Genomic DNA, 21,480 nt, shown 5'->3' on the forward strand with positions numbered 1-21,480 from the left:
TCCTGTGGATGGTAGTGGCTAGTTTACTGTGCACCCTCATCCATCCTGTGGATGGTAGTGGCTAGTTTATTGTGCACCCTTATACATCCTGTGGATGGTAGTGGCTAGTTTACTGTGCACCCTCATCCATCCTGTGCATGGTAGTGGCTAGTTTATTGTGCACCCTCATCCATCCTGTGGATGGTAGTGGCTAGTTTACTGTGCACCCTCATCCATCCTGTGGATGGTAGTGGCTAGTTTATTGTGCACCCTTATACATCCTGTGGATGGTAGTGGCTAGTTTACTGTGCACCCTCATCCATCCTGTGGATGGTAGTGGCTAGTTTATTGTGCACCCTCATCCATCCTGTGGATGGTAGTGGCTAGTTTACTGTGCACCCTCATCCATCCTGTGGATGGTAGTGGCTAGTTTATTGTGCACCCTTATACATCCTGTGGATGGTAGTGGCTAGTTTACTGTGCACCCTCATCCATCCTGTGGATGGTAGTGGCTAGTTTACTGTGCACCCTCATCCATCCTGTGGATGGTAGTGGCTAGTTTATTGTGCACCCTTATACATCCTGTGGATGGTAGTGGCTAGTTTACTGTGCACCCTCATCCATCCTGTGCATGGTAGTGGCTAGTTTACTGTGCACCCTCATCCATCCTGTGGATGGTAGTGGCTAGTTTACTGTGCACCCTCATCCATCCTGTGGATGGTAGTGGCTAGTTTATTGTGCACCCTCATCCATCCTGTGGATGGTAGTGGCTAGTTTATTGTGCACCCTTATCCATCCTGTGGATGGTAGTGGCTAGTTTACTGTGCACCCTCATCCATCCTGTGGAGGGCAGCGCAAGAGCACATGGATACACAAAAGATCTAGGAACATGGCCCCAAAAGGGTTTACGGGAATACATCTGTATTTATATCTACAGTTCATTCATCTGTTTCAAGCAAATTTAGGAAATCAAGTTAGCTAACGAAAAACGTACAAGTTTTTTCATAAACCAAGTTAACAATTACACATTCCGATAACAATCCTAATCTAATTCTAAGTTGGATATGCCAGTTTTGAAGGCTTTAAGACGATCCGAAGAAACGGTCTCAGGTTTACGCACTGATTCCGGAAGCCAGCGAGAGTTACGAACTTTTACCCAGTTGCGGTGAAGTTGCCCTCAAAATCTGAAGACGATCGAGTGAGTCGTTCTCAGGTTATAAAGGAAAAACGTTGGAGAGAGAAAAATTAAACTGTCAACCATTTAAATGTGTTCCTGGGAGTGTTCTTTAAGAAGTGTTCTGCAGCATGTCTTTTATTAGCATATCTTCATCTTATAAACAGAACATTATATGCAACACTAAGGTGTCATTTTTGTGGGTTCAGATGTTTCGCCAGCGCAGTAGACTTCTTCGTTCGAATACAGGTGAAACCTATCGAATGGTATTTTATACAATTCTCAATATATCTAAGTGTCTCACATGTCTTACTTATTAAGTAATAGGCATTTTATACCATTCTCAATGTAAGTGTCCCATATGTCTTGCTCATCAACGTGTGGGTATTGTCCTATATCATTATAATGTGAAGTCCTGGTGTTGACAGACAAACCCGAGGTACAACTGGATGCACAGCGAGTCAGAGCTTCTCCTGGTGCAAGTAATACCACCACCACCAAGCTACCACCACCCCCTCCCTTCTCCCCTTCCCTTCACAACAACAACAACAACAACAACAACAACAACAACAACCTCCTGCCCGCCCAGGTCCACACCTCTAAGGTCGCCGTCGTCAAGAAGCGCAACGACGGCACCAAGACCCGGGGTGATGGGGGCGACAAAGTAAAGGCTGGGAAGGTGGACGACGATGTCAGTCTGATGGAAGGGGAGGGTGCCGTGCTACAGTGCCATGTGAGGGCCAACCCGCCCGCATACCACGTCAGTTGGAGCAGAGATGTGAGTGCCACCCCTATTTTTTTGTGTTCGAGGCTGGGAAGGACGGGGAGACAGCGGCAACTGTAGTATGAAGAACTTTACTATATATGGCGCTGTAGTATGGAATACTTTACTACTACTACTACTACTACCACTACTATCATTACTGCTACTGCTAATAATAATAATTCCACTACTACTACCATTATCACTACTACTACTATTATTACTACTAATAATAATAATTCCATTACTACTACTGCTGCTACGACTACTACTGCTGCTACGACTACTACTACTGCTAGTATCTCTACTACTAATGCTACGTACACTACTACTACTAATAATAATATTAATAAAAATAATCTTTAAAAAATAAAAGTTATAATTTTATTATAAACAGTAGTAGAGATCTGTACAATGTTTGAGAGGTCACAGAGATACTTCAGGCACAATTCTTTTACTGTACAATATGTACACAGTAGATGTACACTAAGAGGTGTACATCTCTCAACATACTCCATACTGAGAGTTACCTTAATCCTTATTATAGGTATTAAAAGCATTCGTGTCTGCTGGAGAAAAGCTTATATGCAGCATCAACGACCCTGGTGTAGTAGAGAGGCTTGAAACCCCATAAATGCACTGAGCAACGAAGTCAAACAGTATACATAGAGTGTTTTGATATACACGTTCGTAGTGAGCACCAATTAAGTATACATGGCTAGATTACTTTAGATTATTTTAGCATTACTGTAGTAGAGATTATTTTAATATTACTAGAGTATTGATTACTTGATTACAGATTACTTTAACATTAATCATGGTTGTAATGAGTGGAGCATTTATACTCACAAGAACATAAGAAAGGAGGACCACTGCAGCAGGCCTGTTGGCCCATACTAGGCAGGTCCTTTCCGATTACCTTATTTTGCCTGAGGCAAAAATTACTTAATGTTTTGTAAATACATCACATTAGTGTTTTAAGCACGTAATTATATTACTAAGTAATTATACTTGCTGTGATTACTACAAGTAATAAACATCTGTTAAGAAAGTTAATACTATTTTGCTCTTGTTTTTAATATTTTGAACATTTTTGATTGTGAATCAACACCCAACTTTTTCAAATTTAAGTTTTTATTTCTTTGCAAGTAGTACATTGAGATTATATTTTTACAGTGATGGGTTGCAGTGCAAAGACAGCCTCTATTATGCCTCGGCATTATGGGCTGACTTAATTCAATGTCTTACTGACTACTTATCACTAAAGAAATTATCATAGTTGTACAGTATAGTTCTATTAATAATAAGTGAATCCAATTTACACAAAGCAAAGGATATATTCATGTATTCAAAAATGGTTTTTATGAAACATGATTCAGGAGTAGTTTACAGTAGTTTACAGTAGTTTACAGTTATTTACAGTATGAGACTGCTGCAATTTGGTGAAGGGTAATACTGATTTTGGTAGGTATGTTTACTTCTATGTGGTAAGATAAGATTTCGTTCGGATTTTTAACCCCGGAGGGTTAGCCACCCAGGATAACCAAAGAAAGTCAGTGCGTCATCGAGGACTGTCTGACTTATTTCCATTGGGGCCCTCAATCTTGTCCCCCAGGATGCGACCCACACCAGTCGACTAACACCCTGGTACCTATTTGCTGCTAGGTGAACAGGACAACAGGTGTAAGGAAACGTGTGGAAATGTTTCCACCCGCCGGGAATCGAACCCGGGCCCTCCGTAATTTGTCAATATATGAGCTTGGTTGTCTAGTTCTGAAGTTTTAAGGTTTAGGTAATTGGTAGATTTATTGGTAGTGTTAAATATTGAGTATTAAGTATTTAGTCTAGGGTGATTAGCTGACTTTTGAGAAGAGTCTTAAATTGATTTTCAGACCGGGTTACTTTGGTATTTTCTGGTAATGAATTCCAAATTTTGGGGCCCTTTATGTGCATAGAGTTTTTACACAATGTGATGTGGACACGGGGTACATCAAAAAGAGATCTGTGTCTTGTGTTATGGTCATGTGTCCTGTTTAGATTGGTGAGGAAAAGTTTGAGTGGAGGGTATATGTTTGCTTGTATTGTTCTATGTATGTAGTAGGCACATGAATACCAAAACAGAGAAAGTATTATTTCTCTCTCTCTCTCTCTCTCTCTCTCTCTCTCTCTCTCTCTTTCTCTCACTCTCTCGCTCACATACACACACTCTCGTAATCACCTCCACCATCGTAAAACTCACACAAACATCCCACACCCTCCAAGTGTCTGTCACCCCTCCACACTGACACCTCTCCCATCACCACTACATCCTGTGTGCTGGAAGACGAGAGCATACATCATGTTTTCGAAACTCATATAGAACAGTGTAGCAGCACACTGCTGGTGTTCCCACAGAGTAACTATCATGTAGAACAGTGTAGCAGCACACTGCTGGAGTTCCCACAGTGTAACTATCATACAGAATAGTGTAGCAGCACACTACTGGTGTTCCCACAGTGTAGCTATCATACAGAATAGTGTAGCAGCACACTACTAGTGTTCCCACAGTGTAACTATCATGCAGAACAGTGTAGTAGCACACTGCTGGTGTTCCCAAGGTGTAACTATCATACAGAACAGTGTAGCAGCACACTGCCAGTGTTTCCACAGTGTAACTATCATACAGAACAGTGCAGCAGCACACTGATGGTGTTCCCACTGTGTAACTATTATACAGAACAGTGTAGCAGCACAGTCCTGGCGTTCCCACAGTGTAACTATCATACAGAACAGTGTAGCAGCACACTGCTGGTGTTCCCAGTGTAACTATCACGCAGAACAGTGTAGCAGCACACTGCTGGTATTCCCACAGTGTAACTATCATACAGAACAGTGTAGCAACACACTGCTGGTATTCCCACAGTGTAACTATTATACAGAACAGTGTAGCAGCATACTGCTGGTGTTCCCACATTGTAACTATTATACAGAACAGTGTAGCAGCACACCGCTGGTGTTCCCACAGTGTAACTATCATACAGAACAGTGTAGCAGCACACTGCTGGTGTTCCCAGTGTAACTATCAGGCAGAACAGTGTAGCAGCACACCGCTGGCGTTCCCACAGTGTAACTATCATACAGAACAGTGTAGCAGCACACCGCTGGTGTTCCCACAGTGCAACTATCATATAGAACAGTGTAGCAGCACACTGCTGGTGTTCCCAGTGTAACTATCATGCAGAACAGTGTAGCAGCACACTGCTGGTGTTCCCACAGTGTAACTATCATACAGAACAGTGTAGCAGAACACCGCTGGTGTTCCCACAGTGTAACTATCATACAGAATAGTGTAGCAGCACACTGCTGGTGCTCCCACAGTGTAACTATCATACAGAACAGCGTAGCAGCACACTGCTGGTGTTCCCACTGTGTAACTATCATACAGAACAGTGTAGCAGCACACCGCTGGTGTTCCCACAGTGTAACTATCATAATGAACAGTGTAGCAGCACACCGCTGGCGTTCCCACAGTGTAACTATCATACAGAACAGTGTAGCAGCACACTGCTGGTGTTGACAGTGTAACTAGCACGCAGAACAGTGTAGCAGCACACCGCTGGCGTTCCCACAGTGTATCATACAGAACAGTGTAGCAGCACACTGCTGGTGTTCCCAGTGTAACTATCATGCAGAACAGTGTAGCAGCACACTGCTGGTGTTCCCACAGTGTAACTATCATGCAGAACAGTGTAGCAGCACACTGCTGGTGTTCCCACAGTGTAACTATCATACAGAACAGTGTAGCAGCACACTGCTGGTGTTCCCAGTGTAACTATCATGCAGAACAGTGTAGCAGCAAACTGCTGGTGTTCCCAGTGTAACTATCATGCAGAACAGTTTAGCAGCACACTGCTGGTGTTCCCACAATGTAACTATCACACAGAACAGTGTAGCAGGACACTGCTGGTGTTCCCAGTGTAACTATCATGCAGAACAGTGTAGCAGCACACTGCTGGTGTTCCCAGTGTAACTATCATGCAGAACAGTGTAGCAGCACACTGCTGGTGTTCCCACAGTGTAACTATCATACAGAACAGTGTAGCAGCACACTGCTGGTGTTCCCAGTGTAACTATCATGCAGAACAGTGTAGCAGCACACTGCTGGTGTTCCCAGTGTAACTATCATGCAGAACAGTGTAGCAGCACACTGCTGGTGTTCCCAGTGTAACTATCACGCAGAACAGTGTAGCAGCACACTGCTGGTTTTCCCAGTGTAACTATCATGCAGAACAGTGTAGCAGCACACTGCTGGTGTTCCCACAGTGTAACTATCATACAAAACAGTGTAGCAGCACACTGCTGGTGTTCCCAGTGTAACTATCATGCGGAACAGTGTAGCAGCACACTGCTGGTGTTCCCACAGTGTAACTATCATACAAAACAGTGTAGCAGCACACTGCTGGTGTTCCTAGTGTAACTATCATGCAGAACAGTGTAGCAGCACACTGCTGGTGTTCCCACAGTGTAACTATCATACAGAACAGTGTAGCAGCACACTGCTGGTGTTCCCAGTGTAACTATCATGCAGAACAGTGTAGCAGCACACTGCTGGTGTTCCCAGTGTAAGTATCATGCAGAACAGTGTAGCAGCACACTACTGGTGTTCCCACAGTGTAACTAACATACAGAATAGTGTAACAGCACACTACTGGTGTTCCCACAGTGTAACTATCATGCAGAACAGTGTAGTAGCACACAGCTGGTGTTCCCAAGGTGTAACTATCATACAGAATAGTGTAGCAGCACACTGCCAGTGTTTCCACAGTGTAACTATCATACAGAAGAGTGTAGCAGCACAGTGATGGTGTTCCCACTGTGTAACTGTTATACAGAACAATGTAGCAGCACAGTGCTGGTGTTCCCACAGTGTAACTATCATACAGAACAGTGTAGCAGCACACTGCTGGTGTTCCCTGTGTAACTATCACGCAGAACAGTGTAGCAGCACACCGCTGGTGTTCACACAGTGTAACTATCATACAGGACAGTGCAGCAGCACACTGCTGGTGTTCCCAGAGTGTAACTATCATACAGAACAGTGTAGCAGCACACTGCTGGTATTCCCACAGTGTAACTATTATACAGAACAGTGTAGCAGCACACTGTTGGTGTTCCCACAGTGTAACTATTATACAGAACAGTGTAGCAGCACACCGCTGGTGTTCCCACAGTGTAACTATCATGTAGAACAGTGTAGCAACACACTGCTGGTGTTCCCAGTGTAACTATCACGCAGAACAGTGTAGCAGCACACCGCTGGCGTTCCCACAGTGTAACTATCATACAGAACAGTGTAGCAGCACACTGCTGGTGTTCCCAGTGTAACTATCACTCAGAACAGTGTAGCAGCACACCGCTGGCGTTCCCACAGTGTAACTATCATACAGAACAGTGTAGCAGCACACCGCTGGTGTTCCCACAGTGTAACTATCATATAGAACAGTGTAGCAGCACACTGCTGGTGTTCCCAGTGTAACTATCATGCAGAACAGTGTAGCAGCACACTGCTGGCGTTCCCACAGTGTAACTATCATATAGAACAGTGTAGCAGCACTCCGCTGGTGTTCCCACAGTGTAACTATCATACAGAATAGTGTAGCAGCACACTGCTGGTGCTCCCACAGTGTAACTATCATAAAGAACAGTGCAACAGCACACTGCTGGTGTTCCCAGTGTAACTATCATACAGGACAGTGTAGCAGCACACTGCTGGTGCTCCCACTGTGTAACTATCATACAGAACAGTGTAGCAGCACACTGCTGGTGTTCCCAGTGTAACTATCACGCAGAACAGTGTAGCAGCACACTGCTGGTATTCCCACAGTGTAACTATCATACAGAACAGTGTAGCAACACACTGCTGGTATTCCCACAGTGTAACTATTATACAGAACAGTGTAGCAGCATACTGCTGGTGCTCCCACATTGTAACTATTATACAGAACAGTGTAGCAGCACACCGCTGGTGTTCCCACAGTGTAACTATCATACAGAACAGTGTAGCAGCACACTGCTGGTGTTCCCAGTGTAACTATCAGGCAGAACAGTGTAGCAGCACACCGCTGGCGTTCCCACAGTGTAACTATCATACAGAACAGTGTAGCAGCACACCGCTGGTGTTCCCACAGTGCAACTATCATATAGAACAGTGTAGCAGCACACTGCTGGTGTTCCCAGTGTAACTATCATGCAGAACAGTGTAGCAGCACACTGCTGGTGTTCCCACAGTGTAACTATCATACAGAACAGTGTAGCAGAACACCGCTGGTGTTCCCACAGTGTAACTATCATACAGAATAGTGTAGCAGCACACTGCTGGTGCTCCCACAGTGTAACTATCATACAGAACAGCGTAGCAGCACACTGCTGGTGTTCCCACTGTGTAACTATCATACAGAACAGTGTAGCAGCACACCGCTGGTGTTCCCACAGTGTAACTATCATAATGAACAGTGTAGCAGCACACCGCTGGCGTTCCCACAGTGTAACTATCATACAGAACAGTGTAGCAGCACACTGCAGGTGTTGACAGTGTAACTAGCACGCAGAACAGTGTAGCAGCACACCGCTGGCGTTCCCACAGTGTATCATACAGAACAGTGTAGCAGCACACTGCTGGTGTTCCCAGTGTAACTATCATGCAGAACAGTGTAGCAGCACACTGCTGGTGTTCCCACAGTGTAACTATCATACAGAACAGTGTAGCAGCACACTGCTGGTGTTCCCAGTGTAACTATCATGCAGAACAGTGTAGCAGCAAACTGCTGGTGTTCCCAGTGTAACTAACATGCAGAACAGTTTAGCAGCACACTGCTGGTGTTCCCACAATGTAACTATCATACAGAACAGTGTAGCAGGACACTGCTGGTGTTCCCAGTGTAACTATCATGCAGAACAGTGTAGCAGCACACTGCTGGTGTTCCCAGTGTAACTATCATGCAGAACAGTGTAGCAGCACACTGCTGGTGTTCCCACAGTGTAACTATCATACAGAACAGTGTAGCAGCACACTGCTGGTGTTCCCAGTGTAACTATAATGCAGAACAGTGTAGCAGCACACTGCTGGTGTTCCCAGTGTAACTATCATGCAGAACAGTGTAGCAGCACACTGCTGGTGTTCCCAGTGTAACTATCATGCAGAACAGTGTAGCAGCACACTGCTGGTTTTCCCAGTGTAACTATCATGCAGAACAGTGTAGCAGCACACTGCTGGTGTTCCCACAGTGTAACTATCATACAAAACAGTGTAGCAGCACACTGCTGGTGTTCCCAGTATAACTATCATGCGGAACAGTGTAGCAGCACACTGCTGGTGTTCCCACAGTGTAACTATCATACAAAACAGTGTAGCAGCACACTGCTGGTGTTCCTAGTGTAACTATCATGCAGAACAGTGTAGCAGCACACTGCTGGTGTTCCCACAGTGTAACTATCATACAGAACAGTGTAGCAGCACACTGCTGGTGTTCCCAGTGTAACTATCATGCAGAACAGTGTAGCAGCACACTGCTGGTGTTCCCAGTGTAAGTATCATGCAGAACAGTGTAGCAGCACACTACTGGTGTTCCCACAGTGTAACTAACATACAGAATAGTGTAACAGCACACTACTGGTGTTCCCACAGTGTAACTATCATGCAGAACAGTGTAGTAGCACACAGCTGGTGTTCCCAAGGTGTAACTATTATACAGAATAGTGTAGCAGCACACTGCCAGTGTTTCCACAGTGTAACTATCATACAGAAGAGTGTAGCAGCACAGTGATGGTGTTCCCACTGTGTAACTGTTATACAGAACAATGTAGCAGCACAGTGCTGGTGTTCCCACAGTGTAACTATCATACAGAACAGTGTAGCAGCACACTGCTGGTGTTCCCTGTGTAACTATCACGCAGAACAGTGTAGCAGCACACCGCTGGTGTTCACACAGTGTAACTATCATACAGGACAGTGCAGCAGCACACTGCTGGTGTTCCCAGAGTGTAACTATCATACAGAACAGTGTAGCAGCACACTGCTGGTATTCCCACAGTGTAACTATTATACAGAACAGTGTAGCAGCACACTGTTGGTGTTCCCACAGTGTAACTATTATACAGAACAGTGTAGCAGCACACCGCTGGTGTTCCCACAGTGTAACTATCATGCAGAACAGTGTAGCAACACACTGCTGGTGTTCCCAGTGTAACTATCACGCAGAACAGTGTAGCAGCACACCGCTGGCGTTCCCACAGTGTAACTATCATACAGAACAGTGTAGCAGCACACTGCTGGTGTTCCCAGTGTAACTATCACTCAGAACAGTGTAGCAGCACACCGCTGGCGTTCCCACAGTGTAACTATCATACAGAACAGTGTAGCAGCACACCGCTGGTGTTCCCACAGTGTAACTATCATATAGAACAGTGTAGCAGCACACTGCTGGTGTTCCCAGTGTAACTATCATGCAGAACAGTGTAGCAGCACACTGCTGGCGTTCCCACAGTGTAACTATCATATAGAACAGTGTAGCAGCACTCCGCTGGTGTTCCCACAGTGTAACTATCATACAGAATAGTGTAGCAGCACACTGCTGGTGCTCCCACAGTGTAACTATCATAAAGAACAGTGCAACAGCACACTGCTGGTGTTCCCAGTGTAACTATCATACAGGACAGTGTAGCAGCACACTGCTGGCGTTCCCACAGTGTAACTATCATATAGAACAGTGTAGCAGCACACTGCTGGTGTTCCCAGTGTAACTATCATGCAGAACAGTGTAGCAGCACACTGCTGGCGTTCCCACAGTGTAACTATCATATAGAACAGTGTAGCAGCACTCCGCTGGTGTTCCCACAGTGTAACTATCATACAGAATAGTGTAGCAGCACACTGCTGGTGCTCCCACAGTGTAACTATCATAAAGAACAGTGCAACAGCACACTGCTGGTGTTCCCAGTGTAACTATCATACAGGACAGTGTAGCAGCACACTGCTGGCGTTCCCACAGTGTAACTATCATATAGAACAGTGTAGCAGCACTCCGCTGGTGTTCCCACAGTGTAACTATCATACAGAACAGTGTAGCAGCACACCGCTGGCGTTCCCACAGTGTAACTATCATACAGACAGTGTAGCAGCACACTGCTGGTGTTCCCAGTGTAACTAGCACGCAGAACAGTGTAGCAGCACACCGCTGGCGTTCCCACAGTGTAACTATCATACAGAACAGTGTAGCAGCACACCGCTGGTGTTCCCACAGTGTAACAATCATACAGAACAGTGTAGCAGCACACCTCTGGCGTTCCCACAGTGTAACTATCATACAGAACAGTGTAGCAGCACACTGCTGGTGTTCCCAGTGTAACTAGCACGCAGAACAGTGTAGCAGCACACCGCTGGCGTTCCCACAGTGTAACTATCATACAGAACAGTGTAGCAACACACCGCTGGTGTTCCCACAGTGTAACTATCATGCAGAACAGTGTAGCAGCACACCGCTGGTGTTCCCACAGTGTAACTATCATACAGAACAGTGTAGCAGCACACTGCTGGTGTTCCCACAGTGTAACTATCATGCAGAACAGTGTAGCAGCACACTGCTGGTGTTCCCACAGTGTAACTATCATGCAGAACAGTGTAGCAGCACACTGCTGGTGTTCCCACTGTAACTATCATTCAGAACAGTGTAGCAGCACACTGCTGGTGTTCCCAGCGTAACTATCATGCAGAACAGTGTAGCAGCACACTGCTGGTGTTCCCACAGTGTCACTATCATACAGAACAGTGTAGCAGCACACTGCTGGTGTTCCCACAGTGTAACTATCATACAGAACAGTGTAGCAGCACACTGCTGGTGTTCCCAGTGTAACTATCATACAGAACAGTGTAGCAGCGCACTGCTGGTGTTCCCACAGTGTAACTATCATATAGAACTGTGTAGCAGCACACTGCTGGTGTTCCTAGTGTAACTATCATGCAGAACAGTGTAGCAGCACACTGCTGGTGTTCCTACAGTGTAACTATCATATAGAACAGTGTAGCAGCACACTGCTGGTGTTCCCACAGTGTAACTATCATACAGAACAGTGTAGCAGCACACTGCTGGTGTTCCCACAGTGTAACTATCATATAGAACAGTGTAGCAGCACACTGCTGGTGTTCCCACAGTGTAACTATCATACAGACAGTGTAGCAGCACACTGCTGGTGTTCCCACAGTGTAACTATCATACAGAACAGTGTAGCAGCACACTGCTGGTGTTCCCACAGTGTAACTATCATACAGAACAGTGTAGCAGCACACTGCTGGTGTTCCCACAGTGTAACTATCATACAGAACAGTGTAGCAGCACACTGCTGGTGTTCCCACAGTGTAACTATCATACAGAACAGTGTAGCAGCACACTGCTGGTGTTCCCACAGTGTAACTATCATGCAGAACAGTGTAGCAGCACACTGCTGGTGTTCCCACAGTGTAACTATCATGCAGAACAGTGTAGCAGCACACTGCGGGTGTATCAAAGCGTCTTCAATAACTAAAGTAATAAAAAAAAACGCGCAGAGTAAATATTTATCTATAGATATGCAGCTCTAAATAGACCTTTACAAAGCTCTACCTAAGAGCAAAATAAGACTCTAAGTAAAGCAAAATATCGTGTGAAAACAAGGCTGTACCTGGGGCAAAACCTGGTGTGTCAATTCAACTTGACTCTGCGCATAGTCACATTAGTTAAGTATCTTAATTTTCAAAATGTTTCGCTTGTTCAGCAGTCTTCTTCAGATGAGTGTAGATAAATGGTTCAGAGAACCCACAAGTTGATAAATAAGACACTTGTGCAACACCTGGGTATCTTTATTGTGGAAACGTTTCGCCAACCAGTGCCTTCAGTCCAATCTTCAACCATTCTTCTTTGTACTTTACTGATGAAGTCACTGTGTGGCGAAACGTTTCCACAATAAAGATACCCAAGTGTTGTATATGTGTCTTGTTCTTTTGTAAACCATTAAACTATTAATATAAACCAATAAAGTCAAATAATATAACTTATCTCCACTGTGTGTGTGTAGGGGTCACCACTCTCGCCCGGGGTGGGTGGTGGGCTGGTGGTGGGCAACATGAGCGTGGTGCTGCCCACCCTGGCAAGGAAGGACGCTGCCACCTACACCTGCACGGCCCACAACGCGGAAGGTTCCTCCCGGAGCAACCCCCTCCACCTGCACGTCATCCGTAAGTCACCTTCCTATACAGTTGCAAAGGCAACTGTATAGTAATATATCACAAATTATAAAGTGATGGATGTAAGCATGAGTTTACTGGCAGGGCTACACCTGCTCTTGTTGTCACCTCCAGCAGGAGTCTACTGGCAGGGCTACACCTGCTCTTGTTGTCACCTCCAGCAGGAGTCTACTGGCAGGGCTACACCTGCTCTTGTTGTCACCTCCAGCAGGAGTCTACTGGCAGGGCTACACCTGCTCTTGTTGTCACCTCCAGCAGGAGTCTACTGGCAGGGCTACACCTGCTCTTGTTGTCACCTCCAGCAGGAGTCTACTGGCAGGGCTACACCTGCTCTTGTTGTCACCTCCAGCAGGAGTCTACTGGCAGGGCTGCACCTGCTCTTGTTGTCACCTCCAGCAGGAGTCTACTGGCAGGGCTGCACCTGCTCTTGTTGTCACCTCCAGCAGGAGTCTACTGGCAGGGCTACACCTGCTCTTGTTGTCACCTCCAGCAGGAGTCTACTGGCAGGGCTACACCTGCTCTTGTTGTCACCTCCAGCAGGAGTCTACTGGCAGGGCTGCACCTGCTCTTGTTGTCACCTCCAGCAGGAGTCTAGTGGCAGGGCTACACCTGCTCTTGTTGTCACCTCCAGCAGGAGTCTACTGGCAGGGCTACACCTGCTCTTGTTGTCACCTCCAGCAGGAGTCTACTGGCAGGGCTACACCTGCTCTTGTTGTCACCTCCAGCAGGAGTCTGCTGGCAGGGCTGCACCTGCTCTTGTTGTCACCTCCAGCAGGAGTCTACTGGCAGGGCTGCACCTCCAGCAGGAGTCTGCTGGCAGGGCTACACCTGCTCTTGTCACCTCCAGCAGGAGTCTACTGGCAGGGCTGCACCTGCTCTTGTTGTCACCTCCAGTAGGAGTCTACTGGCAGGGCTACACCTGCTCTTGTTGTCACCTCCAGCAGGAGTCTACTGGCAGGGCTGCACCTGCTCTTGTTGTCACCTCCAGCAGGAGTCTACTGGCAGGGCTGCACCTGCTCTTGTTGTCACCTCCAGCAGGAGTCTACTGGCAGGGCTGCACCTGCTCTTGTTGTCACCTCCAGCAGGAGTCTACTGGCAGGGCTACACCTGCTCTTGTTGTCACCTCCAGCAGGAGTCTGCTGGCAGGGCTACACCTGCTCTTGTTGTCACCTCCAGCAGGAGTCTACTGGCAGGGCTACACCTGCTCTTGTTGTCACCTCCAGCAGGAGTCTACTGGCAGGGCTGCACCTGCTCTTGTTGTCACCTCCAGCAGGAGTCTACTGGCAGGGCTGCACCTGCTCTTGTTGTCACCTCCAGCAGGAGTCTACTGGCAGGGCTGCACCTGCTCTTGTTGTCACCTCCAGCAGGAGTCTACTGGCAGGGCTGCACCTCCAGCAGGAGTCTGCTGGCAGGGCTACACCTGCTCTTGTTGTCACCTCCAGCAGGAGTCTACTGGCAGGGCTACACCTGCTCTTGTTGTCACCTCCAGCAGTCTACTGGGAGGGCTACACCTGCTCTTGTTGTCACCTCCAGCAGGAGTCTGCTGGCAGGGCTGCACCTGCTCTTGTTGTCACCTCCAGCAGGAGTCTACTGGCAGGGCTACACCTGCTCTTGTTGTCACCTCCAGCAGGAGTCTACTGGCAGGGCTACACCTGCTCTTGTTGTCACCTCCAGCAGGAGTCTACTGGCAGGGCTACACCTGCTCTTGTTGTCACCTCCAGCAGGAGTCTACTGGCAGGGCTACACCTGCTCTTGTTGTCACCTCCAGCAGGAGTCTGCTGGCAGGGCTACACCTGCTCTTGTTGTCACCTCCAGCAGGAGTCTGCTGGCAGGGCTACACCTGCTCTTGTTGTCACCTCCAGCAGTCTACTGGCAGGCCTACACCTGCTCTTGTTGTCACCTCCAGCAGGAGTCTGCTGGCAGTGCTGCACCTGCTCTTATTGTCACCTCCAGCAGGAGTCTACTGGCAGGGCTGCACCTCCAGCAGGAGTCTGCTGGCTTGTTGTCACCTCCAGCAGGAGTCTACTGGCAGGGCTACACCTGCTCTTGTTGTCACCTCCAGCAGGAGTCTACTGGCACCTCCAGCAGGCTGGCAGGGCTGCTCTTGTTGTCACCTCCAGCAGTCTACTGGCAGGCCTACACCTGCTCTTGTTGTCACCTCCAGCAGGAGTCTGCTGGCAGGGCTGCACCTGCTCTTGTTGTCACCTCCAGCAGGAGTCTACTGGCAGGGCTACACCTGCTCTTGTTGTCACCTCCAGCAGTCTACTGGGAGGGCTACACCTGCTCTTGTTGTCACCTCCAGCAGGAGTCTGCTGGCAGGGCTGCACCTGCTCTTGTTGTCACCTCCAGCAGTCTACTGGCAGGCCTACACCTGCTCTTGTTGTCACCTCCAGCAGGAGTCTGCTGGCAGGGCTGCACCTGCTCTTGTTGTCACCTCCAGCAGGAGTCTACTGGCAGGGCTGCACCTGCTCTTGTTGTCACCTCCAGCATGAGTTTACTGGCAGGGCTGCACCTGCTCTTGTTGTCACCTCCAGCAGGAGTCTGCTGGCAGGGCTACACCTGCTCTTGTTGTCACCTCCAGCAGGAGTCTGCTGGCAGGGCTGCACCTGCTCTTGTTGTCACCTCCAGCAGGAGTCTACTGGCAGGGCTACACCTGCTCTTCTTGTCACCTCCAGCAGGAGTCTGCTGGCAGCGCTACACCTGCTCTTGTTGTCACCTCCATCAGGAGTCTGTTGGCAGGGCTAGTCTTGCTGGCAGGGCTACACCTGCTCTTGTTGTCACCTCCAGCAGGAGTCTGCTGGCAGGGCTGCACCTGCTCTTGTTGTCACCTCCAGCAGGAGTCTACTGGCAGGGCTGCTCTTGTTGTCACCTCCAGCAGGAGTCTACTGGCAGGGCTACACCTGCTCTTGTTGTCACCTACAGCAGGAGTCTACTGGCAGGGCTACACCTGCTCTTGTTGTCACCTCCAGCAGGAGTCTACTGGCAGGGCTACACCTGCTCTTGTTGTCACCTCCAGCAGGAGTCTGCTGGCAGGGCTACACCTGCTCTTGTTGTCACCTCCAGCAGGAGTCTGCTGGCAGGGCTACACCTGCTCTTGTTGTCACCTCCAGCAGTCTACTGGCAGGGCTACACCTGCTCTTGTTGTCACCTCCAGCAGGAGTCTGCTGGCAGGGCTGCACCTGCTCTTGTTGTCACCTCCAGCATGAGTCTACTGGCAGGGCTGCACCTGCTCTTGTTGCCACCTCCAGCATGAGTTTACTGGCAGGGCTGCACCTGCTCTTGTTGTCACCTCCAGCAGGAGTCTACTGGCAGGGCTACACCTGCTCTTGTTGTCACCTCCAGCAGGAGTCTGCTGGCAGGGCTGCACCTGCTCTTGTTGTCACCTCCAGCAGGAGTCTACTGGCAGGGTTACACCTACTCTTGTCACCTCCAGCAGGAGTCTGCTGGCAGGGCTGCACCTGCTCTTGTTGTCACCTCCAGCATGAGTCTACTGGCAGGGCTGCGCCTGCTCTTGTTGTCACCTCCAGCATGAGTCTACTGGCAGGGCTGCACCTGCTCTTGTTGTCACCTCCAGCAGGAGTCTACTGGCAGGGCTGCATCTGCTCTTGTTGTCACCTCCAGCAGGAGTCTGCTGGCAGGGCTGCACCTCCAGCAGGGGTCTGCTGGCAGGGCTGCACCTGCTCTTGTTGTCACCTACAGCAGGAGTCTACTGGCAGGGCTGCACCTCCAGCAGGAGTCTGCTGGCAGGGCTGCACCTGCTCTTGTTGTCACCTTCAGCAGGAGTCTACTGGCAGGGCTGCACCTGCTCTTGTTGTCACCTCCAGCAGGAGTCTACTGGCAGGGCTGCACCTGCTCTTGTTGTCACCTCCAGCAGGAGTCTACTGGCAGGGCTGCACCTGCTCTTGTTGTCACCTCCAGCAGGAGTCTACTGGCAGGGCTGCACCTGCTCTTGTTGTCACCTCCAGCAGGAGTCTACTGGCAGGGCTGCACCTGCTCTTGTTGTCACCTCCAGAAGGAGTCTACTGGCAGGGCTGCACCTGCTCTTGTTGTCACCTCCAGCAGGAGTCTACTGGCAGGGCTGCACCTGCTCTTGTTGTCACCTCCCTAGTTAAGAACTATAGCAACCATGTTGTGTTAGTAATAAGAATTAACAACTATGCGTCTACACCGAGGACTAAATTGTCTGTTATCGTAATGGCATTACAGTTAACCTGTGACACTAATTTTGACTCTTTGATTATTGCTGATTCTATGTTATCACCGACGGCTCTTGACAAACATAATGACACTAACAACATGCTCATTGGAGAAACAACATATAGATACTTAGAGAAAGAGGAATTAATGTACAAGTTCTATGGATTCCATCACAATTTGAATTAATCCTTCATGACAAAGTTGATAAGTTAGTCAAAGTACCCTGAAAAAAAAAATGTAGAATATAACTTTGTTGTGTCTGTGTCTAGCATTAAGAATAATATTAGGAGAGATGTAAATAATGAAGAAGAATCCCATAGGAATGCAGTTACAAGCCTGAGAAGATCTATCACTCACTATGATAACATGAACGTAGATACGTTTATGGAGCAACCTCCAATGTGAACACTGACCGATGTTGTAGTAGCCAGCCTTAGGGTTGGTTACAAGTACTGACCGATTTTGTAGTAGCCAGGATTAGGCTTGGTTACAAGTACTGACCGATTTTGTAGTAGCCAGGATTAGGCTTGGTTACAAGAACTTTTGGTAGTTTGGCAGACACACAGATGATGATCAAACTAAATGCAAAATATGTGCCTGGCCTTATGGTCACTGTCCTGAACACTATGTGCTTAACTGTCCACCTATTGCATGTTGTGAATTGTTATAGCCATGGTACTGTGTATTGATAACTGTTGTAGCCACGGAATTGTGTCCTGAATTGATGTAGCTACGGTACTCTGTGTTGTGAATTGTTGTAGCCACGGTGTGTGAGGTGGTGATGATGCTGACTATAGCGGTAGTTGTAGTGATGGTAGTGACGATGGTGGAATAGTGATGACAGTGGTAGTAGTGGTGACGACTGTGATGTGATGTTAGTGATGATAATGGTACTTGTGGTGATGGTGACGATAGTGGCGGCAGTAACGACAGTGGTAGTAGGTGGTGTTGGTGTAGTGATAGTGACGATAGTGGTGGTGGAGATGGTGATAATGATGAGGTTAATGGTGATGTTTATGAAACTGAGATTGTTGATGCGAGGGGTTGTGACACAGATCACCTCTGTGGAGGGGAGTGGAGGTAGTGGTGTGAGAGACTAACGACAGATCAAGACAGTGATGCAGGTGTGTGGTGGGGGAGGACAGTGTGGCGGGAGAAGAGGGTGGGGTGAGGAACTAGAGAGGGTGTGGTGGGAGAAGAGGGTGGGGTGAGGAACTAGAGAGGGTGTGGTGGGAGAAGAGGGTGGGGTGAGGAACTAGAGTGTGGTGGGAGAAGAGTGTATGGTGGAGAGGTGTGGTTGGGGAGGAGTGTGTGGTGTTGGGGAGCTGTGGTGGGGAAAGAGTATGTGGTGGAGATGTGTGGTGGGGATGTGTGGAAGGTGTGGTGAGGAGTTGTGGTGGGTGTGGAGTGGAAGGAATGTCTGATGGAGAAGCAGTGTGGTAGGGAGGTGTGGTGAAGGAGTGTGTGGTGGGGAGGAGAGTGTGGTGGGGGAGGAGAGGGAGTGTGGTTGGGAAGAGTGTGTGGTGGGGGAGGAGAGAGAGGGACTGTGGTGGGGAGGAGTGTGTGGTGGGGAGGAGAGACAAGGACTATGGTGGGGGAGGAGTGTGTGGTGGGGGAGGAGAGGGAGTGCGGTCGACAAAGTAGACTTCTGCTCCTCCAGCAGGTAGTTGCAGTCGTGTCGACAAGCAGCCTCAAGTTTACCCTGAGTGTTCAGAGGCTCAACACCGGATCAAGGACTGATCAATTAGACTGTTATTGCTGGCCACACGCTTGTCAGGAACTGACTTTAGGAACTTATTCGCTTTCCTCTCAAAGATAGCAAGGATCTATTGGAAGGTTGTTGAATAGTCTTGGGCACCTTACACTTATTGTGTTGTCACTCAGTGTACTCACGGCACCCCTGCTTTTCACTGAGGAATTTGGTACTGTCTGCCAAGCCTTTTTTTTTTTGTAGGGAGTGATTCATCTGGGGACTAATCCATCTACGATTTTCCGGGTGTAAATTACGATGCATCTTTTTCGCCTTCATTTCAGGGAGTACAGGTCAAGGAACTTAAGACCTTCCCAGTAATTAAGGTGCCTGACTGAACTTATACATGCAGTGAAGGGTCTCTCTACATTCTCTAGATCTGCAGCTGTGTCTGCGTTAAAAGGGGATGTTAACACACAGCAGTACTTAAGTCTACAAAGAGCAAATGACCTACAGAGGATCATCACTGGTTTGTAATCCCGTGTTTTGAAGGTTCTTGTTATCCATTCTATCATTCTCCTTCTTGCTGCGATAATGACATTGTTGTGATCCTTCACGTTAGTTTTTCACTCTACCGAGTTGTCTGAATTTGTTTTATACTTCCTTATAGCTTTATTCCCTCAAAATTTCCAAAACGGAGGAAATGAAATTTGTCCTCATTTTTTGGGGGGCCCAATGGAAAACTTGGTTTATATCCGCTTGGAGATTGGCTGTGTCTTCAATTGATGTCACTCTTGCAAATTATAGTGTCGTCTGAAATGGATGATGCGAGGGTATGATTTATGTCTCTGTCTATTTCAGATATGACAGACATTATGATCGCACTTGCCGAAGGCTTTTTCAAAAGTCTGTGTACTCTACATCTACATTTTGTTGGTTTTCCAGTGCGTCCAAGACCATGTCAGTGGTTCAGTAGTTGCGAGAAGCGGGAGCGACCTACTCTAAAAACATGATGCCCTGGGTTGTGCACTTGTTGGGAAGTTAGCGATCTTGATTTTTAAAAGCCTTTCAAATAATTTTATGTGGAACGTTAGTGGTATCGGTCTATAGTTTTTCGCAACTGCTTTGCTGCCGTCTTGGTGAAGCGGTGATATATCCGTTGTTTTTGATGACTTTGGGATGACCCTCGTGTATAGGCTCCCTCGCCAGAAAATAAGGCACGTGGTGAGGGTTCCTTGCAGTGGGTGGATGTTTGGGACGGGTCTAAGTGGATGTTTGGGACAGGTGTGGGTGGACTCTTGAAAGGGATGTGGGTGGACGCTTGAGACGGGTGTGGGTAGACGCTTGGGACGGTTGTGGGTGGCGCTTGGGATGGGTGTTAGTTGAATAAGTCACTCTCAACTCTCACAAACACTTCTCCTACAGACGGTGCTGAGTGTATGCGTGGCACCGTGCAAGTGTTGGGAGTGCCACGCCATCATGCCCTCAACGTCACCTGCCAGGTGACTGCCTACCCCTTGCCCACAGCCTTCTCGTGGGCACTCAAGTCTTCCCGGGGCCTCCTGCAGGTGCCAGAGGAGATGATCAACTTCGAGGGCGTCGTCTCCTGGATTTCGTACACACCGCGGGCCGCTGTGGATTACGGGGAGCTATTGTGCTGGGCTCACACTGCCCTAGGACGTCAGCGGGAGCCCTGTGTGGCCCGTCTGGTAGCAGCAGACAAACCTGACCCTCCTGAGAGATGTGCTGTATCCAGGGCCACACCTCACACCCTCACAGTGTTGTGCACAGCAGCACACGACGGGGGTCTCCCGCAGACCTTCCTCATGACGGTATGTTGATGAACGATCACACATTGTACACAAGTACGGTGCGAAATGTGTTATTCGCTGGCTTTAACGACAACTATCTGCATGTAAACTTGAATGCTACACGAACACTCACTATGTCTCCCCCAGGAGATGACAACCACTAAATATAGACACTTAACACGGATAAATTCCTATACTTTTCTCCTTCATTACATGACCAAGTGTGACGAGTGTCGACGTGTGCGCTTCTTTCAAATTATTATTATTATTATTATTATTATTATTATTATTATTATTATATTCAAAACAAGTGCCAATCTTGTACGTTTCATACAACACCACAACGAACAGCAAATATATATACGTTTAAAGATATATTTTTTCATTAATGTTAATGTAAAAAATTTTTAATTTTGCTCCAAAAGAATCTTAGAAAACTTACCTAACCTTATTATAACAAGAACAATTTATTTTAGCCTAACCCAACTAAATATATTTTAGATTTGTTTACAATAATTTATTACTAAACAAACACAGTGAAATATATTTTTTTCGTTAGGTTCAGAATGATTTTGGCAAAATTATTGCATACACAAATTTTCGCTTGTCCTA

The 21,480-nt window shown here is 47.7% G+C and overlaps 1 protein-coding gene across 1 annotated transcript in view; it reads left to right on the top strand.

The window, feature by feature from the left end:
* Positions 1-21,480, top strand: part of LOC128701201 (uncharacterized) — a 114,570-nt gene that overhangs the window by 88,197 nt on the left and 4,893 nt on the right. The window contains exons 8-10 of the mRNA XM_053794799.2: positions 1,582-1,931; positions 13,002-13,161; positions 20,483-20,889. Coding sequence (XP_053650774.2) covers positions 1,582-1,931; positions 13,002-13,161; positions 20,483-20,889 — 917 coding nt within the window. The remainder of the gene's footprint in view (positions 1-1,581; positions 1,932-13,001; positions 13,162-20,482; positions 20,890-21,480) is intronic.

The sequence above is a fragment of the Cherax quadricarinatus genome, chromosome 37, assembly GCF_038502225.1.
Source record: "Cherax quadricarinatus isolate ZL_2023a chromosome 37, ASM3850222v1, whole genome shotgun sequence".
NCBI lineage: Eukaryota > Metazoa > Arthropoda > Malacostraca > Decapoda > Parastacidae > Cherax > Cherax quadricarinatus.